The 24,780-nt window shown below is 43.7% G+C and overlaps 1 protein-coding gene across 1 annotated transcript in view; it reads left to right on the top strand.

The window, feature by feature from the left end:
• GRIN2A (glutamate ionotropic receptor NMDA type subunit 2A) overlaps positions 1-24,780 on the top strand; it is a 511,029-nt gene that overhangs the window by 386,212 nt on the left and 100,037 nt on the right. The window contains exon 9 of the mRNA XM_075899286.2: positions 20,520-20,680. Coding sequence (XP_075755401.2) covers positions 20,520-20,680 — 161 coding nt within the window. The remainder of the gene's footprint in view (positions 1-20,519; positions 20,681-24,780) is intronic.

The raw sequence follows: 24,780 nt of genomic DNA, 5'->3' as shown, positions 1-24,780 counted from the left end.
ACCTTCAGTGCAGGGCCTGTTCACCCCGTCACACCTATACTTAGCTTTTTATGTTAATAGGGTGTTCAATGTAAGGAAAGCTGGTGTTATAATATGTTAACCAGTTCAAGTGTTTGTTTAGGCCCAAGAAGGTCAATTCCTCACTCTCTCTCTGTTGTTGGCTTGAGAAATTGCTTTGTAGAAGAATGGCTACTTTTGAATCCATTAATGGGTGCCCAGGCAGGTTAAAATGTTCTCTTACAAGTTTCTCTGTGTTACCATTTCTAATATCTGTTGTGTTGTAGAGGCTGTCCAGTTTGGTCAATATACATGGGAGAAGGGCATTGCTGGCACTGGATGGCATCTATCAGTAGTTCCCAACCGTTTTTATACTGTGGACCGGCAAACCCATTCACAAACTGGCCAACCAGTAACAGATTATTTGCATATTCATTATATCTGGATATAATGAATATGCAAATATGTAAAATGCAAATGAAATGTTACCAACCCATTCACCTGCTGATCCACTTACCTGCTGACCCTGTCTTGTCATTGCACATCCTTCTAACTCCAGCCCCAGAACCCTTTGATCCCATCCAGGCAACCCTGGTACTCTGTGGCTCTGTAACTCCTGTATCCCACGAACCCCATTACTTCATGGCTGTGTCTACATTGGCACCCTTTTCCGTAAAAGGGATGCTAATGAGACACTTAGGAATTGCAAATGCTGCAGGGGATTTAAATATCCCCCACGGCATTTGCATGAACATGGCTGCCGCTTTTTTCCGGCTCGGGGTTTTGCCAGAGAAAAGCACCAGTCTAGACGGGATCTTGCGGAAAATAAACCCTTTTCTGGAAGATCCCTTATTCCTACTTTCAAGGAGGAATAAGGGATCTTCCAGAAAAGGGTTTATTTTCCGCAAGATCCTGTCTAGAATGGCGCTTTTCTCCGGCAAAACCCCGAGCCAGAAAAAAGCGGCAGCCATGTTCATGCAAATGCCGCGGGGGATATTTAAATCCCCGGGGCATTTGCAATTCTGACTGGTCTCATTAGCATCCCTTTTACGGAAAAGGGTGCCAATGTAGACACAGCCCATAAGTCTGTCTTGCCAAGCCTTTCACCCAGTACCTACCGTCTCCCACTTCCCAACACCCTCTACTGCTTGCCAACTTCCTTTTGCCAACCACCTCTATCTTGCCTGGAGCCTGTCCTCCATTTGCTGTCACTACCAACCTTGGCACTCTGTGCCCCAGCAACCCCTGATTTAAATTGACAGCCTCCCATTTCTCCAGATCCTGCCCCACCACTTCTAGTGCTCCCTGATCCTGCTGCACTACCCCTGGTGCCCTTTGCTCCAGAAACTCCATAAGTGCCTGTTGTGCCAAACTGTGATCTTCCCTCAATGACCCCCCAAACCTGCTCACATACCCTGAGATCTGCTGTCCCCTGAGACAGAAGCACTAGCTGTGCCAAACAAGGCTCCATAACCACTGACCCACTGCAACCTACCCCCTCTTGCCCACTGCCCTCTATCCCCTGCCCTCCCTCAGCCCCAGATCTTCCTCCTTAATTCCTAGCAATAACCCAGCCCCTTGTTCCTCAGTGACTCTCACTCTTTGGGCACGTCTAAACTACATTCCTCTTTTGAAAGTGGAATGTACACTAGGCAAATCGAAAGTGCAAATGAAGCGCGGATTTAAGGGTTTTTCTAAAGTGAAACCACAGTCTAGATGTGGTTCTTTCTGAAAAAATGAGGAGTATGGGTTCTTTCAAAAAAGGGTGGGGTTTTTCCCCAAAAGAACCATATCAGCTCTGGCAGTGGCCCAGCAGCCAGTGGTTCACAGCCCAGCACATGTCTATGAACCAGCAGTTGGAACTACTGGCATATATCACATTAGAGGATGTGCAGTTGTATGAGCTTCTGATGTGGTGGCTTATGTGGTTAGGGCCTGTGATGGTGTTGCTAGTATAGCTGTGTAGACAGAGTTGGCAACACTGTTTATTGCATGAATAGGTTCCTGGATGAGTGTGTTGGGGGAGTGATGTGTGGCTGCTGGAAAAATTTTGCTCCAGGTTAGGGGGTTGTCTGTAGGCCAGGATTGTCCTGTCTTCCAAGGCCTGTGAGAGTGAGGGATCATTTTCCAGGATAGGTTGTAGATTATCAATGATGCGCTGCAGAAGTATGAGCTGGGGTCTAAGTGATGACTAATGTGATGACTAGTGTACTGTTATTTTCCTTGTTGGGCCTGTCTTGAAGAAGCAGATTCCTGGTACTTCTCTGTCTCTGTCAATCTGTTTCTTCACTTCCCAGGGGGAAGAGAGGGTGTTAAGTTTTAAGAATGCCTAATAAAGATTCTGAAACAAAATACAGGACTATGTAGCACTTTAAAGACTAACAAGATGGTTTATTAGATGATGAGCTTTCATGGGCCAGACCTACTTCCTCAGATCAAATAGTGGAAGAAAATAGTCACAATCATATATACCAAAGGATACAATTTAAAAAAAATGAACACACATGAAAAGGACAAATCACATTACAGAACAGAAAGGGGATGCTGGGGTGGGGATGGTAAATGTCTGTGAGCTAATGGTATTAGACGTGATAATTGGGGAAGCTATCTTTGTAATGGGTAAGATAGTTAGCGTCTTTGTTGAGACCGACGCGTAGTGTCGAATTTTAGCATGAATGACAGTTCAGAGGATTCCCTTTCAAGTGCAGATTTAAAAGGCTTGCAGGATGCAGGTAATTAAGTCATTGAGACAGTGTCCTTTCTGGCTGAAATGGCAAGAAACTATTTTTTCTTTGTGATCCTGTCTAATATCTGTTTTGTGGGCATTGATCCTTTGGTGAAGTGTCTGAGAATAAAGATCCTGTATGTGTTTGTCTCTGTCTGTGCGATTGGAGCAAATGGATTGTATTACGTGTCCTGGATGGAAGCTAGAGGCATGTGGGTTAGAATAATGGTCAGCAGGTTTCCTGTATAGGGTAGTAGTAATGTTGCCATCATTGAATTGTATTATGGTGTCAAAGAAGTGGATTGTTTCAAGATGTTTTTAGATACACACATTTCTTCCCATGTCCTGAAATGTTCTCAGGCTTTACAGATTTAAAAGAATTAGCATTTTTAAAAAGTAACCATGAGTTATGAGGGCAACAATCCTAATCAGGTTGAAGTAAATATTTTTTTTCTTTCATCCATTGGTAGCATTACTAGGATTTCCTAATGCTTTTCATACAATAACCCATGAGTTCTTAGTGGTTTTCTTTAGTAAATTCAAATCCTCAGCAAGATTAGATTCTAGGCAGGGGAGGAACCAAACAATCTTGAAACTCAGTTCAAATGAACTCTGCATAACAGCTAAAGAAAAACTCCAGTAGTTGTAAAGACCTGTTACAGAGATGCTCTATGGTAATATATTTTTAAGGAGCTGGATATAAAGATGCACATAAATCCCTTGATTATCTGAATTTTTGGCTGATTAATCAATACATATTTCTTGTTTTCTCTAGTCACAAATGAAAAGTCAAGCTCCTCTGTCAATATTGTCACTGCAATTAAGTGATCCCACCCAGGCACATGGGGTGTTACTGTCCACTCCCTCACTGATGTATTTACAGAAGAGAGCAGAAGTCAGGAGAGACTGACTCCTCTTTTGAGCAAATTGTCCCTGACTCAAAATTTAATAACTTCCCATCTAAGGAATGTTTCTCCCTTCTTCTATTGTTTTTGATAAATATATGGTGACAAACCTTTGTCCTTGGCTTTGAAACCTTTGTGACTCCTTTCTCTCCAGCAATCTTGCAAATGAGTCACTGAATTCCATGTGATTCTTGTCACACCAGGAGTGCCCACACAGCATGTAGTGGAAGTGGGTGTTCAGAAACTTCCTCACAATGCTGTAAGAGGTTAGAAGAAAGGAGAAATTATGTTTTGACATCCTTTTTTATTTTAAAGGATTTTTAGAAGTCTCAGTATGCTTTTTATATAAATACAAGTACATGCAAAAGGTTGACATTCAGAGCAACTGTTACTTATTATACCATAGGATGTCTTTTTAAAGAACCATAGGGAAGATTATGAAAGATTTGGTCACAAAGATCCCCTTGGAGATGTCACCCAGTGTGCTGGTCATGCCACTGAGCCCATCTACCTGCCCTTTGGGACTCCCCACCACCTTGTCCTGCTGGGCCAGATGCTCTGGTCTCCCACACCAAAGGCACAGATTTGGGGTAACGCTCCCGCTCCTTAGCAAAGCAACACAGATGCTGAACCAGAGCTCAGATACAGGTCCTTGACAGTATCCAGGAACACAACACTCAAGAGTGATTAAACCCCCAAATAAATCCATCTTAATCTGTATAAAAACTTTAGAATTAGAAAGCTCATAAGGTTAGCTTTCTTTATCAATAAAAGAGAGAGATGCACAGCTGTGGCTTCTCTCTTCCCCTGGGTAGCAATTATTTACACTGAGCTTGATAATAAACAAAAGATAAAAAAGTAGGATTTAAGTGACAGAAAGAGAAAACACACAGATCAAAGTAAATTACTAAGACAAAACAAACAAATTATGTCAGCTAATCCTAATACACTAAGGGGGCATCTACACTGCACCATTATTTTGATAAACAGCTTATTCCGAAATCTGTAAATCTCATTCTATGAGGAATAACACCTTCTCTGAAATAGCTATTTTGAAATAAGGCTCCACTGCTGCTATTTCAAAATAGCCCCTCAGCAGGGCCATTGTACATTATTCCTCCCCAGTGCCTCCTGGGGCTCTAAATCAAGATAGCACATCTACATTAGGGAAGTCTTCCTCTGACTAATTTTGAAACTTCACTGCAGTGAAGACGTGCTATTTTGAAATAAGCTATTTTGGAATAATTATTCCGGAATAGCTTATTTGAAAATAAGCATGCAGTATAGACGTACCCTAAGAGAGATCATTACAAATCATAATTATCATCCCAGTCCTTATTTCAGATGCATCAGAAGCAGGAAGCCTGCTAAACATCCAGCGAGGCTACTGGATGATCGAGATGCTCTCAGATATGATAAAGTCATTGTGGAGAAACTAAATGAATTCTTTGCTTCACTCTTCATGGCTGAGGATGTTAGGAAAATTCCCAAACCTGAGCCATTCTTTTTAGATGTCAAATCTGAGGAATTGTCCCAGATTAACATGCAATTAAAGATTTTGGAACAAGTTGATAAACTTAACAGTAGCAAGTCACTGGGAACAGATGGCATTCACCCAAGAGTTCTGAAGGAACTCACATGTGAAATTGCAGAAATATTAACTGTGGTTTGTAACCTATCCTTTAAATCACCTTTTGTACCTAATGACTAGAAGATAGCTAATGTGGCACCAATATTTAAAAAGGGCTCTAGAAATGATCCTGGCAATTACAGACCGATAAGTCTAGCATCAGTATTGGCCAAATTAGTTGAAACTATAGAAAAGAATAAAATTTTCAGATCCATAAAAACATAATTTGTTGGAGAAAAGTCAACATGGTTTCTGTAAAGGGAAATCATGCCTTACTAATCTACTAGAGTTCTTTGAGGGGGTCAACAAACATGAGGGCAAGGGCGATCCATTGTATATATTATACAGGCAGTCCCCGGGTTACGTACAAGATAGGGACTGTAGGTTTGTTCTTAAGTTGAATCTGTATGTAAGTCGGAACTGGCGTCCAGATTCAGACACTGCTGAAACTGACCGCCAGTTCTGACTTACATACAGAATCAACTTAAGAACCCCAGGCTCCCCAAGTCAGCTGCTGCTGAAACTGATCAGCAGCTGATTCCAGGAAGCCTGGGGCAGAGCAACTCTGCCTGGGGCTTCCTGTAGTCAGCGCTGGTCAGTTTCAGCAGAAGCTGACTTGGGGACGCCTGGGGCAGAGCAGCTGGGGTGCTGCCGGGTTGGTCCAGTAGTGCCCAGAGCGGGCGCTGCAGGACCAATCGGCAGCGCCCCAGCTGCTCTGCCCCAGAGTCCAAAACAAAAGCCTGGTCTGCTGGTGGGGGGGGGAGCACACTAGCTGCCCCCCCCTCCCCAGCAGACCAGGGACACGGGGAGCAGAGCCTCTGAGGCTTTGCTCTGGCAAAGCCTCAGAGGTGAGGGACCCCGCCGCGGCTGCGGCTTCAGTCCGGGAGCCTGTGGTCTGCTGGGGACGGTCCCCAGCAGACCACAGGCACCCAGATTGGGGACCCAGATGGTCCCCAGCAGACCACAGGCACCCAGATTGAAGCGGCAGCAGCGGCGGTTCCCCACGCTTCTGAGGCTTTGTTCTGGCAAAGCCTCAGAAGCGCGGGAACCCGCCCGGTGCCCCTGGTCTGCTGGAGACGGTCTCCAGCAGACCAGGGGCACCGGAGCAGCTTACCAACGGGGCTTTCTCGCCCCGACTTCCGGGGCAAGAAAGCCCCGTTCGTAAGTGCGGATCCGACGTAAGTCGGATCCGCGTAAGTCGGGGACTGCCTGTACTTAGATTTCCAGAAAGCCTTTGACCAGGTCCCTCACCAAATGCTCTTAAGTAAAGTAAGTTGTCATGGGATAAGAGGGAAGGTCCTTTTGTGGATTGAGAACTGGTTAAAAGACAAAGAGCAAAGGATAGGAATAAATGGTAAGTTTTCCGAATGGAGAGAGGTAACTAGTGGAGTTCCCCAAGGGTCTATACTGGAACCAGTCCTATTCAACTTATTTATAAATTATCTGGAGAAAGTGGCAAACCGTGAGGTGGCAAAATTTGCAGATGATGCTAAACTGCTCAAATAGTTAAGACCAAAGCAGACTGTGAAGAGCTTCAAAAAGATCTCACCAAACAGGGGGTATGTCTACACTACCCCGCTAGTTCGAACTAGGAGGGTAATGTAGGCATACCGCACTTGCAAATGAAGCCCGGGATTTGAATTTCCCGGGCTTCATTTGCATAAGCGGGGAGCCGCCATTTTTAAATCCCCGCTGCTTCGAACCCCGTGCAGCGCGGCTACACGGGGCTCGAACTAGGTAGTTCGGACTAGGGTGCCTATTCCGAACTACCGGTACACCTCATTTCACGAGGAGTAACAGTAGTTCGGAGTAGGAACCTAGTCCGAACTACCTAGTTCGAGCCCCGTGTAGCCGCGCTGCACGGGGTTCGAAGCAGCGGGGATTTAAAAATGGCGGCTCCCCGCTTATGCAAATGAAGCCCGGGAAATTCAAATCCCGGGCTTCATTTGCAAGTGCGGTATGCCTACATTACCCTCCTAGTTCGAACTAGGAGGGTAGTGTAGACATACCCTAAGTGACTGGGCAACAAAATGGCAAATGAAATTGCAGTTGCAAGTGTCCATTTTTTTTCATAACACAGAACTAACTAGAACCAGACCAAACTGGCTGGGCTCACCCCTATTAACCTAACCCAGTTGCTATAACAACAAGATCTATAGCTACAATCCAATACACAACAATAAGAACTAGGGGTTACCAAACTAAATTAATAGGTAGCAGGTTTAAAACAAACAAAAGGAAGCTCTTCTTCATGCAGCACACAGGCAACCTGTGGAACTCCTTATCAGAGGATGTTGAGAAGACCAGGATTTTAACAGGGTTTAAAAAAAGAACTAGATGAATTCATGGAAGTTAGGTCCATCAATGGCTATTAGCCAAAATGGGTAGGAATGGTGTTCCTACCCTCTGTTTATCAGAGGCTGAAAATGGATAACAGGAAAGGGATCACTTGATGATTACCATTTCTGTTCACTCCTTCTGGGGTTGGCCACTGTTGGAAGATAAGATACTGGGCTAGATGGATCTTTGGTCTGACCCAGTATGACCGTTCTTAGGTTCTTAATCCTTCACAAGACAGAGTTTCTCTTTCTCTACCTTAGGTCTAACATCCACTTTTGTATCTTCTTTGGGTAGAAAGGCAGTTTCCAAGGCTCACCCATCCCATAAATATCATTTGCCCAGGGCAGGAATATTTTTTGAAAATCTCCTCAGCCACATGGAAAAATACCAGATTCAACATGGATTACAGCACCAGGTGACATGGTCACATGTCTTTGTAGGACAAACCACAGTTTACAGGAAAAACTAAAGCTATTCATAGACTGAGCCATTATGTTACTGGAGTCTCACTAATGGTTTTCATTAGCACATTTAGAATTATAAACAGATTCATACTTCATATTGCTAACTTCATATTTAAGAATGATACATGCACAGAAATAGAATATCCACATTCAGCAGATTGTAAGTTTAAAAATGTTATGTCACATAATGCATTTTGCCTAAAGTGTCTTTGAATTATGTATTATATTCATAAGTCAATTTTCATAAAGGGGGGTGCCTGGGGCACCTTTCGCACCGCAAATAACAGTGCCGGTAGTAATCGGTCCCAGTCCCTTGGGTCTAGCTCGACAAACCTCCGCAACATCCCCTTTAATGTCTTATTGAAGCATTCAACAAGTCCATCTTTTTGCGGGTGGTAAACTGAGGTACGCAATGTCTTAATGTTTAAGAGGCGGCAAAGTTCTGCCATCAGTTTGGAAGTCACATTGGTCCCTTGGTCAGTTAGCATCTCCCTCGGGATTCCCACCCGGGAGAATACTTGCACCAACTCATGTGCCAGCGTTGATGCCGTCATATTCTTGAGTGGGATGGCCTCAGGGTATCGGGTGGCATAGTCAATTATAACCAGTATGTACTGGTGTCCTCTTCGGGACCTCTCCAAGGGTCCCACTAAATCTAAAACCACCCGGTCGAAGGGCACCTCTACCACGGGGAGAGGGACTAAGGGGGCTTTTGGCACCCCTCCCTGACCCGTCCTCTGGCACTCAGGGCAGGATTCACAGAAGTCTCTGACCTCCTTATAAATCCCTGGCCAAAAGAATCTTTGCGTTATGCGCTGCAGGGTCTTCTCCCGCCCCAAATGTCCTGCCCAGGGATTAGCATGTGCAAGGCCTCTGGTACCTTGCGGGGACCAACAATTGGCTAACCTCTGTCTGCCCATCGGCTGACTGCGCGATCCGATATAATCAGTCGGCTCTTACCTCGAATCGCGGGGTTGGTCGGGCAGCTGCTCCCGCGTCGGGGTTCCTGGTCTCGCCTGCCGTCTGTTCCCAGGCATGGGTTAAGGAGGGGTCTTCTCGTTGGTCTCTTTGGAAGTCCTCATCCCCTCCTACTTCTTCTGACGCGAAGGTTTTCTCTGGGTTGGGCTCCTCCTCTGGGTCTCGGGATGTTCCCCTTTTCAAGTCCTCCATCCCTGCTGGCGGCAGTTGCCCCTGCTCCTCCCAGTTACACAGGATGCGTCTGAAACCCGACCAGTCACGGCCCAGTCGTACCAAGTATACTAGTTTCGGGGCTAACGCTACCCTGCAGATCACCTCGTCTACCCCATCTGACAGACGAACCCACCCGGTGGGGTAGGCTCTGACATCTCCATGTATGCATTGCATTGAGATGGTTCCCCCTGCCGCCTCCCACTCTGGGACCAGCTCCATTCGTACCATTGTCTGGCTGCACCCAGAATCTACCAGAGCAGTCACTGGCTTTCCCTCTAGCCTTACCTGCAGGGTAATCTTTGTCCTATCCTGTGGCTTCGCCCGTAGGTCAGCAGCCATCACCTGACCATAGGCACCCTCTGTATGGATGTTGCCTGCTTGCCGGCGTCCTACTTGTTCCGGCACATAAGGCCTTGGGGAGGGACTCCAGCCTGAGCTCTCTGGCTCATTGGTTTCGACCGCGTCCAAACCACCTTCGGTTCGCCCTCTGGTTTCCCTTACCATCCAGGGCCGGTGGTCCCGAGTCTTCTTCCAGGCACTTTGTCGCCTCAACCTTCCCCCCGTGCTAGCCAGGGCTCCCCCGGTCCTCCTAGGGCACACCCTCCGTATGTGGCCAGGCTCCCCACAGGCCCAACATGTCCATGCCTCCCCTTTTGCCTTCACAGGGGATGCTCTTCCTTTGTCTCTATTAGCTGTGTGGGGCCTCCTGGCTCCCACCCCGTAGGGGCACTCCCTCCTCAGGTGTCCCCTGTGCCCACAGGCAAAACAAGTTTTCAGTCTCGGCCCTTGCCCCCAACTCTTGGAGCCTGGTTTATCATGGAGTCCAGGGTCGCACCTTTGTAGTGGCCGGCTCCACCTTTTCCATGGCCTAGCATGTAGGGCCTCCCAGGCCCTCCAATACTTATTCATTCCCCCCCCTCCCCCAATTCCCCACTCTTGTCCCGTGGCCTACTGACCACCGTTGGCTCACACTAGCCCCTTTTTGCCTCTGGGTGGGGTTACTGTGCCCGCATTCTCCACCATCTGTCAGGGTGCACGTCCCCCACTGTGCCTCAGTGCCCCCTGACTGTCCTCATATAGCCCCTCTCAGGGCAAGTTACAGTCTGTATGGGTTGCTCATCATTGGCATTGGGATTATATCCACAGCCCTGCTTACCTAAGCCGTGCTGTGATCCACATCCAAACCAGGGATTTGTCTCCAGCCCCTAGCCAAGGGGAGTCTTGGCTGGCCCTCTCCCAGCCCTTGCTGGCTCTCCCCAGCTTGTTTCCCTCCTAGGAGCTCCTGCTTCCTCCGCAGTCAGCTCTTCACTGGCTTCCTTCTCTAAGCAAACTGTGCTTCTCTATATACCTGCCAGCTGGGCTCTCACTCACCCTAATGGTTTCAGCTGGCTTTTACAGGCCATTTGTGCTGCCCTAGATAGTTGCCAGCTGGGTTCTCCCTAGCCCAAACAGCTTCAGCTGGCCACTGTTTCCAGCCCCGGCTCAGGGCCTGAGTCCTGGTCTTAAAGGGCCAGTGCAGGGCAGGCGCCCTGTCACAGGGGGCATGACAAAGATTATTGAACAATAGTAGAAAATTAGGATTTTTTGCTGATGGGCACCTTAACATGTGGTCTTCTCCATGACTGGTGGCTCCATTCGTTTGTGACCACCTGTCTCTATGACTGCCAGTTCTGTATCAGCCTTGTTCTCTGGGGAGCCCAAAAACTGAATGTGACTGGCCCTTGCACAACAGAGACAAGGTGGGAAAAAGGGGAGCACAGATTTCTGAAGGTTTTACAAAATCTTTTGTAAGATGTAGAAAAGGCTTCCCTCCCATCCCCAACTGTAAGTTTCACAGTATACTGTAGCTTTGGCCATCCAGCCAATGACTTTATACATACACCTCTGTTATAGGAATCAAACTTGTAAATGAAGTTAAGGTCTAAGGTTTCCCTGTGGAGTGAGCTTTCCCTGCGTAAACCTCCTTTTCTTTGGGGGAAGAGTGATTTTTTCTGTTTTTTTTTTTATGAAAAAAACGTGTTGAGATGCCTTTCACTTTCGAAAGACCCACTTTTGAAAAAGTGATCAGAAAAAGATATGCAAATTCCCACAGAATTTGTATATCCTCTTTTGAAAAAAATCCATAGTTTAGACATACCCTTAGAAACTGGACCTTTAATAACTCCATTCATTTGAAGAACTGGGTTGTGCCCATGAAAGTTCATGATACCATCTACATATTTTGTTAGTCTCTAAGGTGCTGCAAGACTATTTGTTGTTTTTTAATTTTTTCCATTTACAGACTAACTTGGCTACCCCTCCGAAGAAGTAGGCACTGGTAGTCACAGGCCAGCTTCCTTCAAGTGCTAGCTCTGTGTGGATGTGTGTGCCCCTTTAATGCATCTGCACAAGTATGGCCATAATTTGTAGATTGAATTTAGATATTGACATTATATTGTTTGTTTAGCTCGGAGGTGGGAAATCTAAGGCTCTCTCGCTTGCCTGGATCCAGCCTCCGAGACTCTGAGCTCCCCCTAGCATTGGGAAACATGCAATGCTGCTCTATCCTGCCTGTCATCCCGCTGCAGGGTTGGAGCACACAAAATATACTAGCCTGCCTTTCCCCCTCAAGGCTCTGGTGTGTGAGCAGAATATGGGGAACATCTTTCTCCTCAAAAAATTTAAAAAACAATGAACAGTCTCGCAGCACCTTAGGGTATGTCTACACTACAATGTTAGTTCGAACTCACGAACGTTAGTTCGAACTAACATTCATAGGCGCTACACTAGTGCTCCGCTAGTTCAAATTTAAATCGAACTAGCGGAGCGCTTAGTTCGAACTAGGAAAACCTCATTTTACGAGGATTAAGCCTAGTTCGAACTTACTAGTTCGAATTAAGGGGTGTGTAGCCCCTTAATTCGAACTAGTGGGAGGCTAACCCTCCCCAGGTTTCCCTGGTGGCCACTTTGGCCAACACCAGGGAAACTCTATTGCCCCCCTCCCGGCCCTGGACCCCTTAAAGGGGCACGGGCTGGCTACGGTGCCCGTGCCAGGTGCAAGCCTGCCAGCACCCAGCCAGCAGACTCTGCACCTGGCACGGCACAGAGCCACCCACCCATTGTCCCCCAGCCCACCCCCTCTTCCCGAGACCAGGCTGGCGGCTCCCGGGAGCTTGCCCAGGACCACAAGAGGTGGGCACCTTCGTGGGCTAGTGCAGACATCGTGGACCTCGTCCACGATCTCCGCACTAGGCACAGGAAAGTGGCCGTCTAGGGCAGGAGAGCTGCCAGCCTGGCCACCCAGGAGCAGGTGTGCATGAAAATCAAGGGGGTCCACTGAGACCCCCGACCCTGAGCCCTGAGCTTGCAATGGCCGTATTGGGTCAGACCAAAGGTCCATCTAGCCCAGTAGCCTGTCTGCCGACAGCGGCCAACCCTAGGGACCCTGGAGGGAATGGACTGAAGACAGTGACCAAGCCATTTGTCTCGTGCCATCCCTCTTCAGCCTTCCACAGACTTTGGGCAGGGACACCACTCCTACCCCCTGGCTAAGACTACTCCATGGACCCAACCTCCATGACTTGATCTCACTTCCCTTTAAACTCTGTTCTAGTTGTAGCCTTCACCGCCTCCTGCAGCAAGGAGTTCCGCAGGTTAACTATTTGCTTTGTCAAGAACAACTTTCTCTTACTAGTTTGAAGCCTGCTACCCTTTCCTTTCCTTTGGTGTCCTCTAGTCCTTCTTTATGGGAACTCATGAAGGACTTTTCTGAATGCACCCTCTCCACCCAACCCCTGCTTTTAGAGACCTCTATCCTGTCCCCGCTCCGTCTCCTCTTTTCTAAGCTGAACAGTCCCAGTCTCTGTAGCCTCTCTTCATCTGGGACCTGTTCCCAACCCCTGATCATTGTAGTTGCCCTCCCCTCTCCCAGCCTTTCTCTTCCCCTCTCCCACCTCCTTTTCCCAGTCTCCCCCAGTTTTGTTCAATAAAGACAGAGTCAATGTTGGAAGAAATGTTATCTTTATTTTGTACATCAGGAAGGGGGGCTAGGGAAGGGTAAGTGGAAGGAGGTGAGGGAGGAATGGGGTACGAGCCCCCAATGGGGAGGACTGGGCTGGCTCTGCAGGCTTCTGGGGGTGGAAGCTCTCCTGCAGCCCCCCAATTGCCCCCTCTCCCCAGATGGCAGCCTGCGGCAAGTGCAGCCGGGCTGATGGCCGAGTGCTGTGATGTGCCCAGTGTGGGCACTCCGGGCACTCCAAGCCAGGACTGGTTTTCAAGTGGGGCACCCCTGAGAACTGTCTGTCCGGGGTGGGGGTCGGGTCCCTTTAAGTGCAGCCCTTGGCTAGCCTGAGACAGCATCTCCACGCTCTAAGTCCTCCTCTGATGTCCTGCCGGCACTGCTTCCGGCCATCCTTAAGCCCTGTTCAGGGTCCACTCAATGTGGACATGCTAGTTCGAATTAGCAAAACTCTAATTCGAACTAGTTTTTAGTTCTAGATGCGTTAGTTCGAATTAGCTTAGTTCGAATTAACTAATTCGAACTAAGTTAGTTCAAACTAACTCTGTAGTGTAGACATACCCTTAAAGACTAACAAACCATGTAGATGGTATGAGCTTTCATGGGCAAAACACACTTCAGGGGACACATCAGTGAGGAATTTTTTGTTTGTTTTGTTTTATTTTTTTGCGTCTCACTTCTGTGACTCACTTGAGATGTGGCTTTACCAGTGCCAAGTAAAGTAAATTAATCACTTCTCTAGATCTGCTGGCAATGCTCCTCCTAATGCACCCTAATATTCCATTCACCTTCTTGGCTACAGGGACACACTGTTGACTCATATCCAGCATCTCTCCACTGTAATCCCCAGGTCCTTTTCTGCTAAACTGGTACTTAGCCATTCAGTACCCAGCCTGTAACAGTGCTTGGGATTCTTCCATCCCAAGTGCAGGACTCTGCACTTGTCCTTGTTGAACCTCATCAAATTTCTTTTGGCCCAATCCTCCAATTTGTCTTGGTCACTCTAGACCCTATCCCTAACCTCCAATGTAGCTTCCTCTCCCCCTACCTTAAAGTCATTCACAAACGTATGGAGGGTGCAATCCATCACCTCATCAAGGTCATTAATAAAGATGTCAAACAAAACCGGCCTTAGAACCTATCTTTGGGACACCCTACTTGTAACCAACCACCAGCTGGACATAAATCCTTGGATCACTATCCATTGAGCCCAACAATATAGCCACAGCATCCCTGACCATCCTTTTATTGCTAACAACCCTGTAGAAACCTTTCATGTTACCCTCCACGTCCCTTGCAATTTGGACTCCTTTCTTCTTCTTGTTAGCATCCCAGGGGATCCTGCCCATCAGTTCTCTGAGGGAGTCAGAGTCTGCTTTTCTCGAGAGCAGGGTATGTATTTTGCTCTCCTTTCTTCCTTTTGTCAGGATTCTGAAATCGACCATCTCATGATCACTGCTTCCTACGTTGCCACCCAAATCTATTTCCCCTACTAATTTCTCCTTGTTTGTGAGCAGCAGGTCAAGTTGCGCATGGCCCCTGGTCAGTTCCTTCAGCACTTGTACCAGGAAGTTATTCCCAACATTCTCCAAAAACTTTCTGGATTGTCTGTGTACTGCTGTATTGGTCTTGCAACAGATGTCACGGTGATTAAAGTCCCCCATGAGAACCAGGGCCTGGTTGTCTAAAGAAAGCCTCTTCTACCTCTTCCGTATGATCTTGTGGTCTATAGCAAACATCAACCACAACATCACCTCTGTTGCTTCTGCGACTAAGCTTAGCCCAAAAACACTCAACAGGCTTTTCTTCTTCTATATTCTGGAGCTCTACGCTTTTCTTCCTCTATATCATACTACTCTCTTACTTACAGCGCAACTCTTCCATCTTTTCTCCCCTGCCTGTCCTTCCTGAACAGTTTATACCCTTCTATGACAGTGCTCCAAGCATGTGAGTCATCCCACCAAGTCTCCATTATTCCAAACAAACAGTCATAACTCCTTGACTGCACCAGGACTTCTAATTCTTCCTGGTTCTTCTAATTCTTCCCAGTCTTCTTGCATTCTTGTACAGACACCTTGGATAACTAGCTGATTGCCCTACATTCTCTATATGAATCAGGGATCCTCCTCCGTTGCACCTTCTTCCTTGTATCCTACTTCCCCACTAACCTAATCAGGACTTAGATCACTGGCCTCTGAGGAACCTAGTTTAAAGCCTCCTCACTACGTTTGCAAGCCTGTCCACGAGGCGCTCTTCCCTCTCTTTGTTAGGTGGATCCCATCTCTTCCTAGAAATCCTTATGTCTGGAACAGCATCACTTATAATTATGTAATGGTGATAGACATTAAAATTCAAACAAGCTAAAGCTGTGTAAACCATTAAAATACAAATTAATATCATTTATCAAAATATACAAAGTATATTTGTAACCACCCTAATTAAAAAAATCTAAATCATTGGATTTTAACTCTATCTGTAAATTTTGATTATTATCAATGGAACTATTTTTGTCATTGGTTTGTGAGTACAGTGAAATCAAGATTTACTGATATTAACTGATAAAAATCAAATCCTTTCAAACCTAAGGACTTCCAACTGCACCTGTTATTAAGGTTGCCCTGCACTCACCATTATAAGATCATTTTCGTTGCTTTTAACTTTACCAAACTTTAACTATTCAAGCTGAAATTTTATGTATTGAATGTCTGCATCTGTTGGATTTTTTTTCACAGCCAGCCTTAGTTCTCGTATTTCCTAACATTGGACTACTTGACTTTGCATCCATGAAGTTTTTTACCATAGTTTTTTGTGTTGACTAATATAGTGTGTGTGTTTGAGCAGTTGTTTACTGAAATATGGTTCACTGCATCCTTGCTAGAGTACAGCAGACTTAAGTCGACATGCATCCTGGCTAAATGGCTAGTTGGAACAGAAGTTTTGCCTTGTCCTCTCTCCCCCTCCTACCCTTCCCATTTGCTATTAGAGCAACACAGGATGGCTGTGTCTACATTGGCACCCTTTTCCGGAAAAGGGATGCTAATGAGACACTTTGGAATTGCAAATGCCGCGGGGGATTTAAATATCCCCCGCGGCATTTGCATGAACATGGCTGCTGCTTTTTTCCGGCTCGGGGTTTTGCTGGAGAAAAGCACCTACTTTCAAGTAGAAATAAGGGATCTTCCGGAAAAGGGTTTATTTTCCGCAAGATCCCATCTAGACTGGCGCTTTTCTCCGGCAAAATCCTGAGCCAGAAAAAAGCGTCAACCATGTTTATGCAAATGCCGCAGGGGATATTTAAATCCCCCGCGGCATTTGCAATTCCGACTGGTCTCATTAGCATCCCTTTTCCGGAAAAGGGTGCCAATGTAGACATGGCCCAAATGTCTACATAGACAGCCTGGGTAGATAAATATGCACCAGCTCTGCCTGAGTGAGTGTGCTAAAAACAGTGATGTGAATGTTGTGGCATAAGTAGTAGCACAGACTACTTGCCTAGGTTCCAGCCCACCTATGCTCAGGTGACCAGCCATACGACCAGGTGACTATACGACTATGCTACACTTATAAGAAGCACCTGGGATTTTTATGGGAGAAAAGGCAATATGCCGCATAAGGCAAAGATCCTTTTTGCTTTCAGGAAGTGTAGCTGCCAGAGTACACTGAAGCATATTACTTTGCAAAAAGCTACATTTTAGCTACATGGTTACAACTATTTTTAGTATGCTAGCTTGACACAAGATAATATGTTTGTCTATCTGGGATAGGAGGCATGTTCCCAGCAGAAACAGACATTCCAAAAGAGTCATCAGAATTGTCAGGTAGAAGCTTCTATCTGTATTTTTGATAACTCTGACTATAATTTTTTTTAATTCCACTTCATGCTGTAACTGTAAGAAATAGATTGATGGCAGCATATCAGGAACCATAGTGTTGTTTGGAAAGGAAGAGAGTTCAAATGTGGATATATTCATGAAGGATCAAGTTACTTGTGAATAATAACCTGATATCAGTCACTTGGAAGAAATCATCTGGAGTAGAAAGGCATAGAAACAAAAACAAATTATAAAAATGAGACTAAGACTGTTCTCTCAGCTGATATATGTGTATGGGAGATCCTAGATCAGTGGATAAGAATTTTTGGTTGCTATATATGCTGCAGTGCTAGTAGCAGGCATAATATGGGGACTGATAGCCTTTTGAATAATATGAAAATTCCTATTATGATCAAAATTAATTTTTTCTGCCTTTAATTTCAATATTTTATTACTAAAATGAACTGAAAATACTTCACAAAAGGTCTAAAAAGAAAACAGCTTCCTGACAGTTGTCATATGTTTTAATTCTCCTCAGGTTGCTTCAAAATGATTGAAAATATGTGAAAATTTGAGTCTAAAAACAAGGCTTGCTAGATGTAGGACTTTTTGCTACTTCCTCAAAACCATGTTTTATGGACTTGTGGTTCTGTAGGCTCCCTCCAGCCTATAGAATAGTTATTATTAATGTATCAAGATTTTCAAATTTCTACTTAGAGCTAGGGGAAATATTTGCAGTACAGGCAGTCCCCGGGTTACATAGATCCGACTTACATCGGATCCCTACTTACAAATGGGGTGAGGCAACCCCACACTAGCTGCTTCCCCCCAGAAAACCAGGGAGACGCGAAGCTAGCGTGCGCCCCACCCCCACCCCCCAGCAGACCAGGGAGATGCGAAGCGGCTTTTCTCAACAGACACCTCAGCATGAGAATAAAGGACTGAGGGTATGTCTACACTACCCTCCTAATTCGAACTAGGAGGGTAATGTAGGCATACCTCACTTGCAAATGAAGCCCGGGATTTGAATTTCCCGGGCTTCATTTGCATGAAGCCGGCCGGCGCCATTTTTAAATGCCAGCAGTTCGAACCCCATGCCATGCGGCTACACGCGGCACGGAGCAGCTAGTTCGGATTAGGCTTCCTAATCCGAACTAGCTGTACTCATCATGGAATGGTTTTCACTTTTTTTCCAATTCTGCTTTTATACATTAGTAATATGAACAGAACTTTCCATATTCAACAGAATATTGAAAATGTCAATTATTTCAATAACAGCAAAAATTAATTTTTTTGCAAAAACTTTGGTTGGAATTTTGAAAATCTGATGATTTTTGCCCACAAAATTAAAACAGCCTTTGAAGTAACTAGAAGCAAGACTTAGTACTTAACAAATTAGTCGTATTAATTCTAAGATATTAATTGTAAAGTGAAACAAATACCTGGACCTAATTCTTTTCTCAGAATTTGACTCCCACTGGCATAATTGGAAGTTGTGGGTATATGTCAGGGAACATAATCTAGCTTACTCTGCTTACAAAATTCAGAAAGGAGAGAGCAAGAAATAAGTCGCAAGAAGTATGAGCTAAAGCGTAAATGTCTGATTTTAGGGTAAACCTAAATCAACTGACACAGATAAGGTAGGGAAATAATCCTTTAAATGGGAAAGGAGTGTGAATGTGCAAACAGAGATATACAGGAAGAAGTGTATTGGAGCAAAATTAAATAAAAGTAAAGTTTAATTCTAGGTCATAGGCTTTGTTAAAATGAAATATTTAATTGCAGTGTCATCCCATGAAAATATATTGCATAAAGAAACCATTTTGAGCCTAAAACCAAGGTTTGATGGAAGTGAAAATGTCCCTATTGCAAATAGTTTATAGGCAAGCCTATACAAATCTGTCTCACAGTGGGCATTGGAAGCTGGAAATTCTTGTTTTAGCAAGAGCAAAATTTACAAAGGCAAGCACTATCTTTGTGGTCCAAAGGAAGCAACTGCTGTATAAATGAATATTGGCTGACTTTCATACCATACAGTAGATGGATTGGGACTCTAACCTTTACAGTAATAATAGAAAGAGCATTTTACCACTGAAACTGTGGAGTGAGGATCATAGATAATGTCTTTCCCACTATTAATTGTTGTTAGTCATATTAAATTGAAGCTCCTCATTAGTCAAGTTACTTTAGGGGAAACTTTAGCAAAATATTTTAATTAACCTTCACTTCTGGTAATGCTCTCTTACAATGATATCCAAATGTTTACTCAGTCTGAAACCCATAAGCCCAAAGGGAAATACTGAGGTGTTCCTAGTATGGTGCCTGTCCATGCTGACTTTCCTAGCTCCATAGCTTGTCAGTTTTAAGTCATAAGTTGGGGCTGGGCTTATGTGTGCATTATCCCAGCCAGAACTGTCAGGGTGCATCTACACAGCAGGGCTTAACTCAAAATAAGCTATGCAAATTGAAGTACATCAATTGCGTAGCTTATTTCATAATAGCTTATTTCAAAATTAGGAACGTGTACACAGCACTTATTTCAAAATAGAACACTCTTCCTCTCACAATGATGATTACAGGAGTCGGAGTAATAATAGAGAGGTAGCCGTGTTAGTCTGATCTTTCAAGAACAAAAGGGAAAACCATGTAGCACTTTAAAGACTAGCAAGATAGTTTAATAGGTGATGAGCTTTCGTGAGCCAGACCCACTTCCTCAGATCATATTCTGGAAGAGAATTGGCATGACCATATATACCATGAAAAAAGTGAGCACATTATTAAACTGACAAATCAGATTTAATAGAGAAGGTGGGGTGAGGGAGAGGGAAAGAGGGAATAGTCATTTATGAGTCAATGAATAGCTAATCAGGGGTGATAAGTGGGGAAGCTATCTTTGTAATGGTTAAGGTAATTAGCATCTTTGGCCCATTTTTAAAGTGTCAAATTTAAGCATGAAAGAAAGTTCTGAAGTTTCCCTCTGTAATCTGGTGTTAAAGTCTCTTTGAAGTAACATGCATGTAGTAAGGACGTTAAGATTATGTCCAGGTAGGCTGAAATGAAAAGCAACTGGTTTTTCCTTGTGAAGATGTCTGATGTCTGATTTGTGAGCATTAATTCACTATTAATCAAAGAATTAATAATGCCTCCTGTGGACAACTAAGCTGCCATAAGAAGATTCCCTAGAGATTGTGAGAGAGCTATAGTAGAGTAAATGTGATGACGTTACTTTGGACATGAGCACATTCATACAGCTACACAAGAGGAGCTTTTGTAAAAGGTGTCAGTCCAGCATGGCAGAAACACAAGTTGTCCTTGAAGCAGGATATATGGAACTTTTAGCTTGACAAAGCTCAGGCCTTCTATGCAAATTATTTAATGGGAAATACATCTGATAGAGTTGTCTCACCTAGGCCATGCATTTACATGTCTTTTTTGACTGCTTCTTTGCTTCTCTCTAGTTTCAAAGACCATATGATTATTCACCCCCCTTTCGATTTGGAACAGTTCCAAATGGGAGCACAGAGAGAAACATCAGAAACAACTACCCAGATATGCATCTCTATATGACAAAGTATAATCAGAAAGGTGTTGAGGATGCCTTGGTCAGCTTGAAAACTGGGTAAGAATTTTTTATTGTTTTAATTTTACAGAAACCGCAGAATATTGATTTACACTTACAAAGGTAAGCGATGGTCAGACATCAGGCCTTTGATTTTGGCTGTATGGTTCTCCTTCTCAGAGATGAACTTTGTAATCAGAGGGGAGAAAAGGCTGTCTGCACATAATGTGTGCCATTTGAATCATGTTGGAGGCTGTGATACCAAATATACACTAGGTTCAAAATGTGGAATTAAAATTTCTCAAATTGAGGAAAAAAATAAAAAGAGATGTGAAAACATTTGGGATGGGAGGAGTCTCAAATATTGGCTCCTAATTCATCTGCCAGCATTTTAACAGCATCATTGTCCTTATTCCTGAAATACTTTAACTTAGATGTAAACGTATACTGCCTTCATTTCTTTGAACATCTTTTCTCTTTGCGGTCTCCCTCCATTTGTCCCTAGGGTGTGTCTCATTGCTTGCATGTCATGTACCAGTGCATATCACTACAGTAGCAACTTCTGAACAACACATTAGTTGTAATAATCGTTTATAAACTAATAGATTATCTTCAGAATATGGCATTTTCTTACTAAAGCCTGAATAAAATAATCATATTTAAGTATAATAAAAGAAGGCAATTATTCACTTTTATTGATAATTTAATTCCAAATGTATTGATCAAATGAGATGCTCAAGTTAAACAAATATTGAATTAAGTGGCAGTATATTTCTACCAGTGGCAATGTCACGTACTCATATGCATAGCTTTTCTTATAAATATTTAAAATGAGTATGGGAGTTAATTTTTTCTGCTACTGTTTTAACCTGTTAATTTTGTTTGGGCCAATCATAATAACTGGAGCCTATCATTTTAATATAAACCTTCTTTGTGTTCTGATAGACAGTTGTGTTATGTCTCTTCTTATATCCAGATGATCAAGTCTCTGTTAGCCTTTACATGTACTCTAGGTCCAGTTCAAAGTTTCCTCTAAGCTGTTTTGCTGCACAGCTGCACAGCTATTTTCTGAGCCCCACTCAGAAGTTCAAAGCTCTCTGTGCAGGCAGAGAGCTCAGCTGACCTGTGGGGGTTGGGCATATGTAAACAGCAGGTAAATGCTGCTGCATGCTGAACTGAGGAGCTCTCAGAGCAGAAAAGCAGGCAAGCTAAGGAGCAAAGATAAAAGGGCAATAAGTGATTGGGAGGAGTGAATGAGTAATTCATTATTGGCTTGGGGAAAGTCAGAGGGGAGGGGAGTTTGGAGAATCCCATCTGCCAGAGGAAAGAGAGAGACACAAAGTGGCAAAGGCAGAAACCTCGCAGCCTCTTCAACCCTCCTGGCCTGGGAAGGGAGCTGGCTGCATGGGGTAGGTAGGTGCTGGCATCTGTGCAGTTAGATGGGGCAGCTTGTTTGGTTTGTCCTCCTGACTTGTTGTAGTCCTCTCTGTTAGGCTGGATAGAGAGGGGAAAGCAAGCTGCATGGAGGGTTGTGCTAGGAGAATATTTGCATGATTGCATTTCAAACAAAATTTGCATAGGTGTTAATGGCTTAAGATAAGAAAGAAAAAGATTTTTTTCAACAGAAGTTTTTTGGAATGTTGCAGATATCTAAAACTCCAAACTTAATGATTTCTTAAAATCCTGTGTTACTAATTAATACATGGTAAATTGTATTGCATAAAGGCATACAAATTGCATATCTTATTTCGAGTTTAGGGTGCTGTGTAGATGCACCCAAAAAGTAGATTTACACAGCAGCATTCTTTTGGAATAACTGACATTATCCTGACATAAAATAGTGCATGTCTACACTACAAGCCTTTATTTCAAAATAATGTCCAGCTGGAGGACTTTTTATGCCAACTCATGGTACCCCTTACTTTCTGAGAAGTAAGGGAAGTTGAAGAGTGTTCTTCCTTCAAATTCCTGCTGTGTAGATAGCGCTAAAAGCCAGATTAAGCTATTTTGACTTAAGCTACACAATTGACATAGCTGAAATTGTGTAGCTTAATTCGACTTTAGTGCTGCTGTGTATATGTTACCATGTTACCACACAGCAACTAGACACAGTTGTCTTGTTTTAATATATTTCTTCCACACATATGGACTGCTTAATATATATATATATATATATATATATATATATATATATATATATATATATATATATATATATATATATATATATTGGCTGTGTCTACACTGGCACCCTTTTCCGTAAAGGGATGCTAATGAGACACTTCAGAATTGCAAATTCCGTGCGGGATTTAAATATCCCCCGCGGCATTTGCATGAACATGGCTGCTGCTTTTTTCCGGCTCGGGGTTTTGCCGGAGAAAAGTGCCAGTCTAGACGGGATATTGTGGAAAATAAGCCCTTTTCCGGAAGATCCCTTATTCCTACTTTCAAGGGTTTATTTTTCACAAGATCCCGTCTAGACTGGCGCTTTTCTCCGGCAAAACCCCAAGCTGGAAAAAAGTGGCAGCCATGTTCATTCAAATGCCGCGGGGGATATTTAAATCCCCTGCGGAATTTGCAATTCCGAAGTGTCTCATTAGCATCCCTTTTATGGAAAAGAGTGCCAGTGTAGACACAGCCACTATGTGTGTATGTGTTTTGTTTGTATTGGTGGTGAACATACACATTCTACCTCAATATTGCTGTTGCACATAAGAAATTTCAACTCACCCAAAAGAAAATTCAACCCAGCCAAGGATAGAAATGTTAGAAGGAACCCTATAAACTTTTATAATTGTATTGCTCTTTTTTGAACTGTTTCCAATTTGTCAGTGTCTTTTTTAAAATATAAGGTGTCCAAAATTGAAAGCATCACTGCAGTTTATGCCTAAATAGTAAAAGTTAAATCTTTTCAAATTTGTGCATGTGTTGGGAGCGCTGAGCCTTGTTGCTTCCTGTATGAAACTTCTTGAAGGTAGCTACACTCAACAAAAATATTTGCTTTGGCCAAAGATTGTGTATTTGGGCTGTTGTATTTTTTTATGTTTCTTTTGTACACATTTTATGCATATAACTTTTACTCTTTTTGTACTATGAAAGACTCTAAGAAGTTGCTGTGAATCACAAATGAGACACTTCTCAAGGTTAACATGTGAAGGAAGGGTGTTATCAGGCTGCAGGGAAATTCTGAATATCCACTAAACATCAAAACTTACAACAGCTGTTGCACCAGCTGTTCCTCCTCCCTATATGATTTAATCCTCTTGACAGATGAACTACTCATTTCTGTAAACTTTTCCCACTGGAGTTTCTTATCCTCCTCTTAAGAGTTTTCTCAACCTGGACATTCCTAAATATCTTCCCTGCTTTCCTTGACTGACACTTTTGCAGCAGATGGTGCAAATAATCTGCCATGTACAGTATTTCCAGATCAGTATGAGACAACTGTTCCTTCTAGCTTAGTTCTTTAGTGTTTTGTCTCATGCCATCTAAAGAAGGATTAAAAGGCAAATAAAAATATACCATCAGCTCCTGAAGTTTCAGACTACAAAAGTGTCACTTTTACTTTGATTATATCCTAGTGACTATCATGCCAGCAGGATTCTAACACTATAGTCAGAAGGGATTGGATATAATTTCCCCTTACGGTATGTCTACATTGCATAGCTATTTCAGGATACTGGAAGTATCCCCAAATAGCTACCCTATGTCTACACAAGCTACCCTTATTTCAAAATATTTTTTGAAGTAACAGGCATGCTATTTCGTCATCCTGGTAAACATCGTTGCATGGCTCAAAATAGCGCGTTATTTCAAAATTTGATGCTGTATAGAGGTGCCAAATTTCAAAATAAGCTATTTCAAAATAGATTCGAGATAAGATACACCATTTGCATAGCGCAAATGGTGTATCTTATTTCAATATTAGGGTGCTGTGTAGACTCTGCAGAACAAAAGTTGCAGATGGTCCAAATCATGGGTTATGATTACGGATGCTCTCTGCTGTGTCTAGATTATGTCCCCTTTTCGACAGCTTTATAGAATCTTTTGAAAAAGCCTTCCCTTTTTGAAAGAACTGCACCTAGACTGCGGTTTTACTTTCGGAATAGTGCTTTTTCTAAAGTTCACCATAACCTGATTATGCAAATGAAGTGTGGGAA

Source organism: Pelodiscus sinensis, chromosome 15 (genome assembly GCF_052426305.1).
Source record: "Pelodiscus sinensis isolate ZL-2025 chromosome 15, ASM5242630v1, whole genome shotgun sequence".
In the NCBI taxonomy this organism is placed as follows: Eukaryota; Metazoa; Chordata; order Testudines; family Trionychidae; genus Pelodiscus; species Pelodiscus sinensis.
Note: the sequence above shows the minus strand (reverse complement) of the source record. Positions and strands in the feature narration are given on the sequence as shown.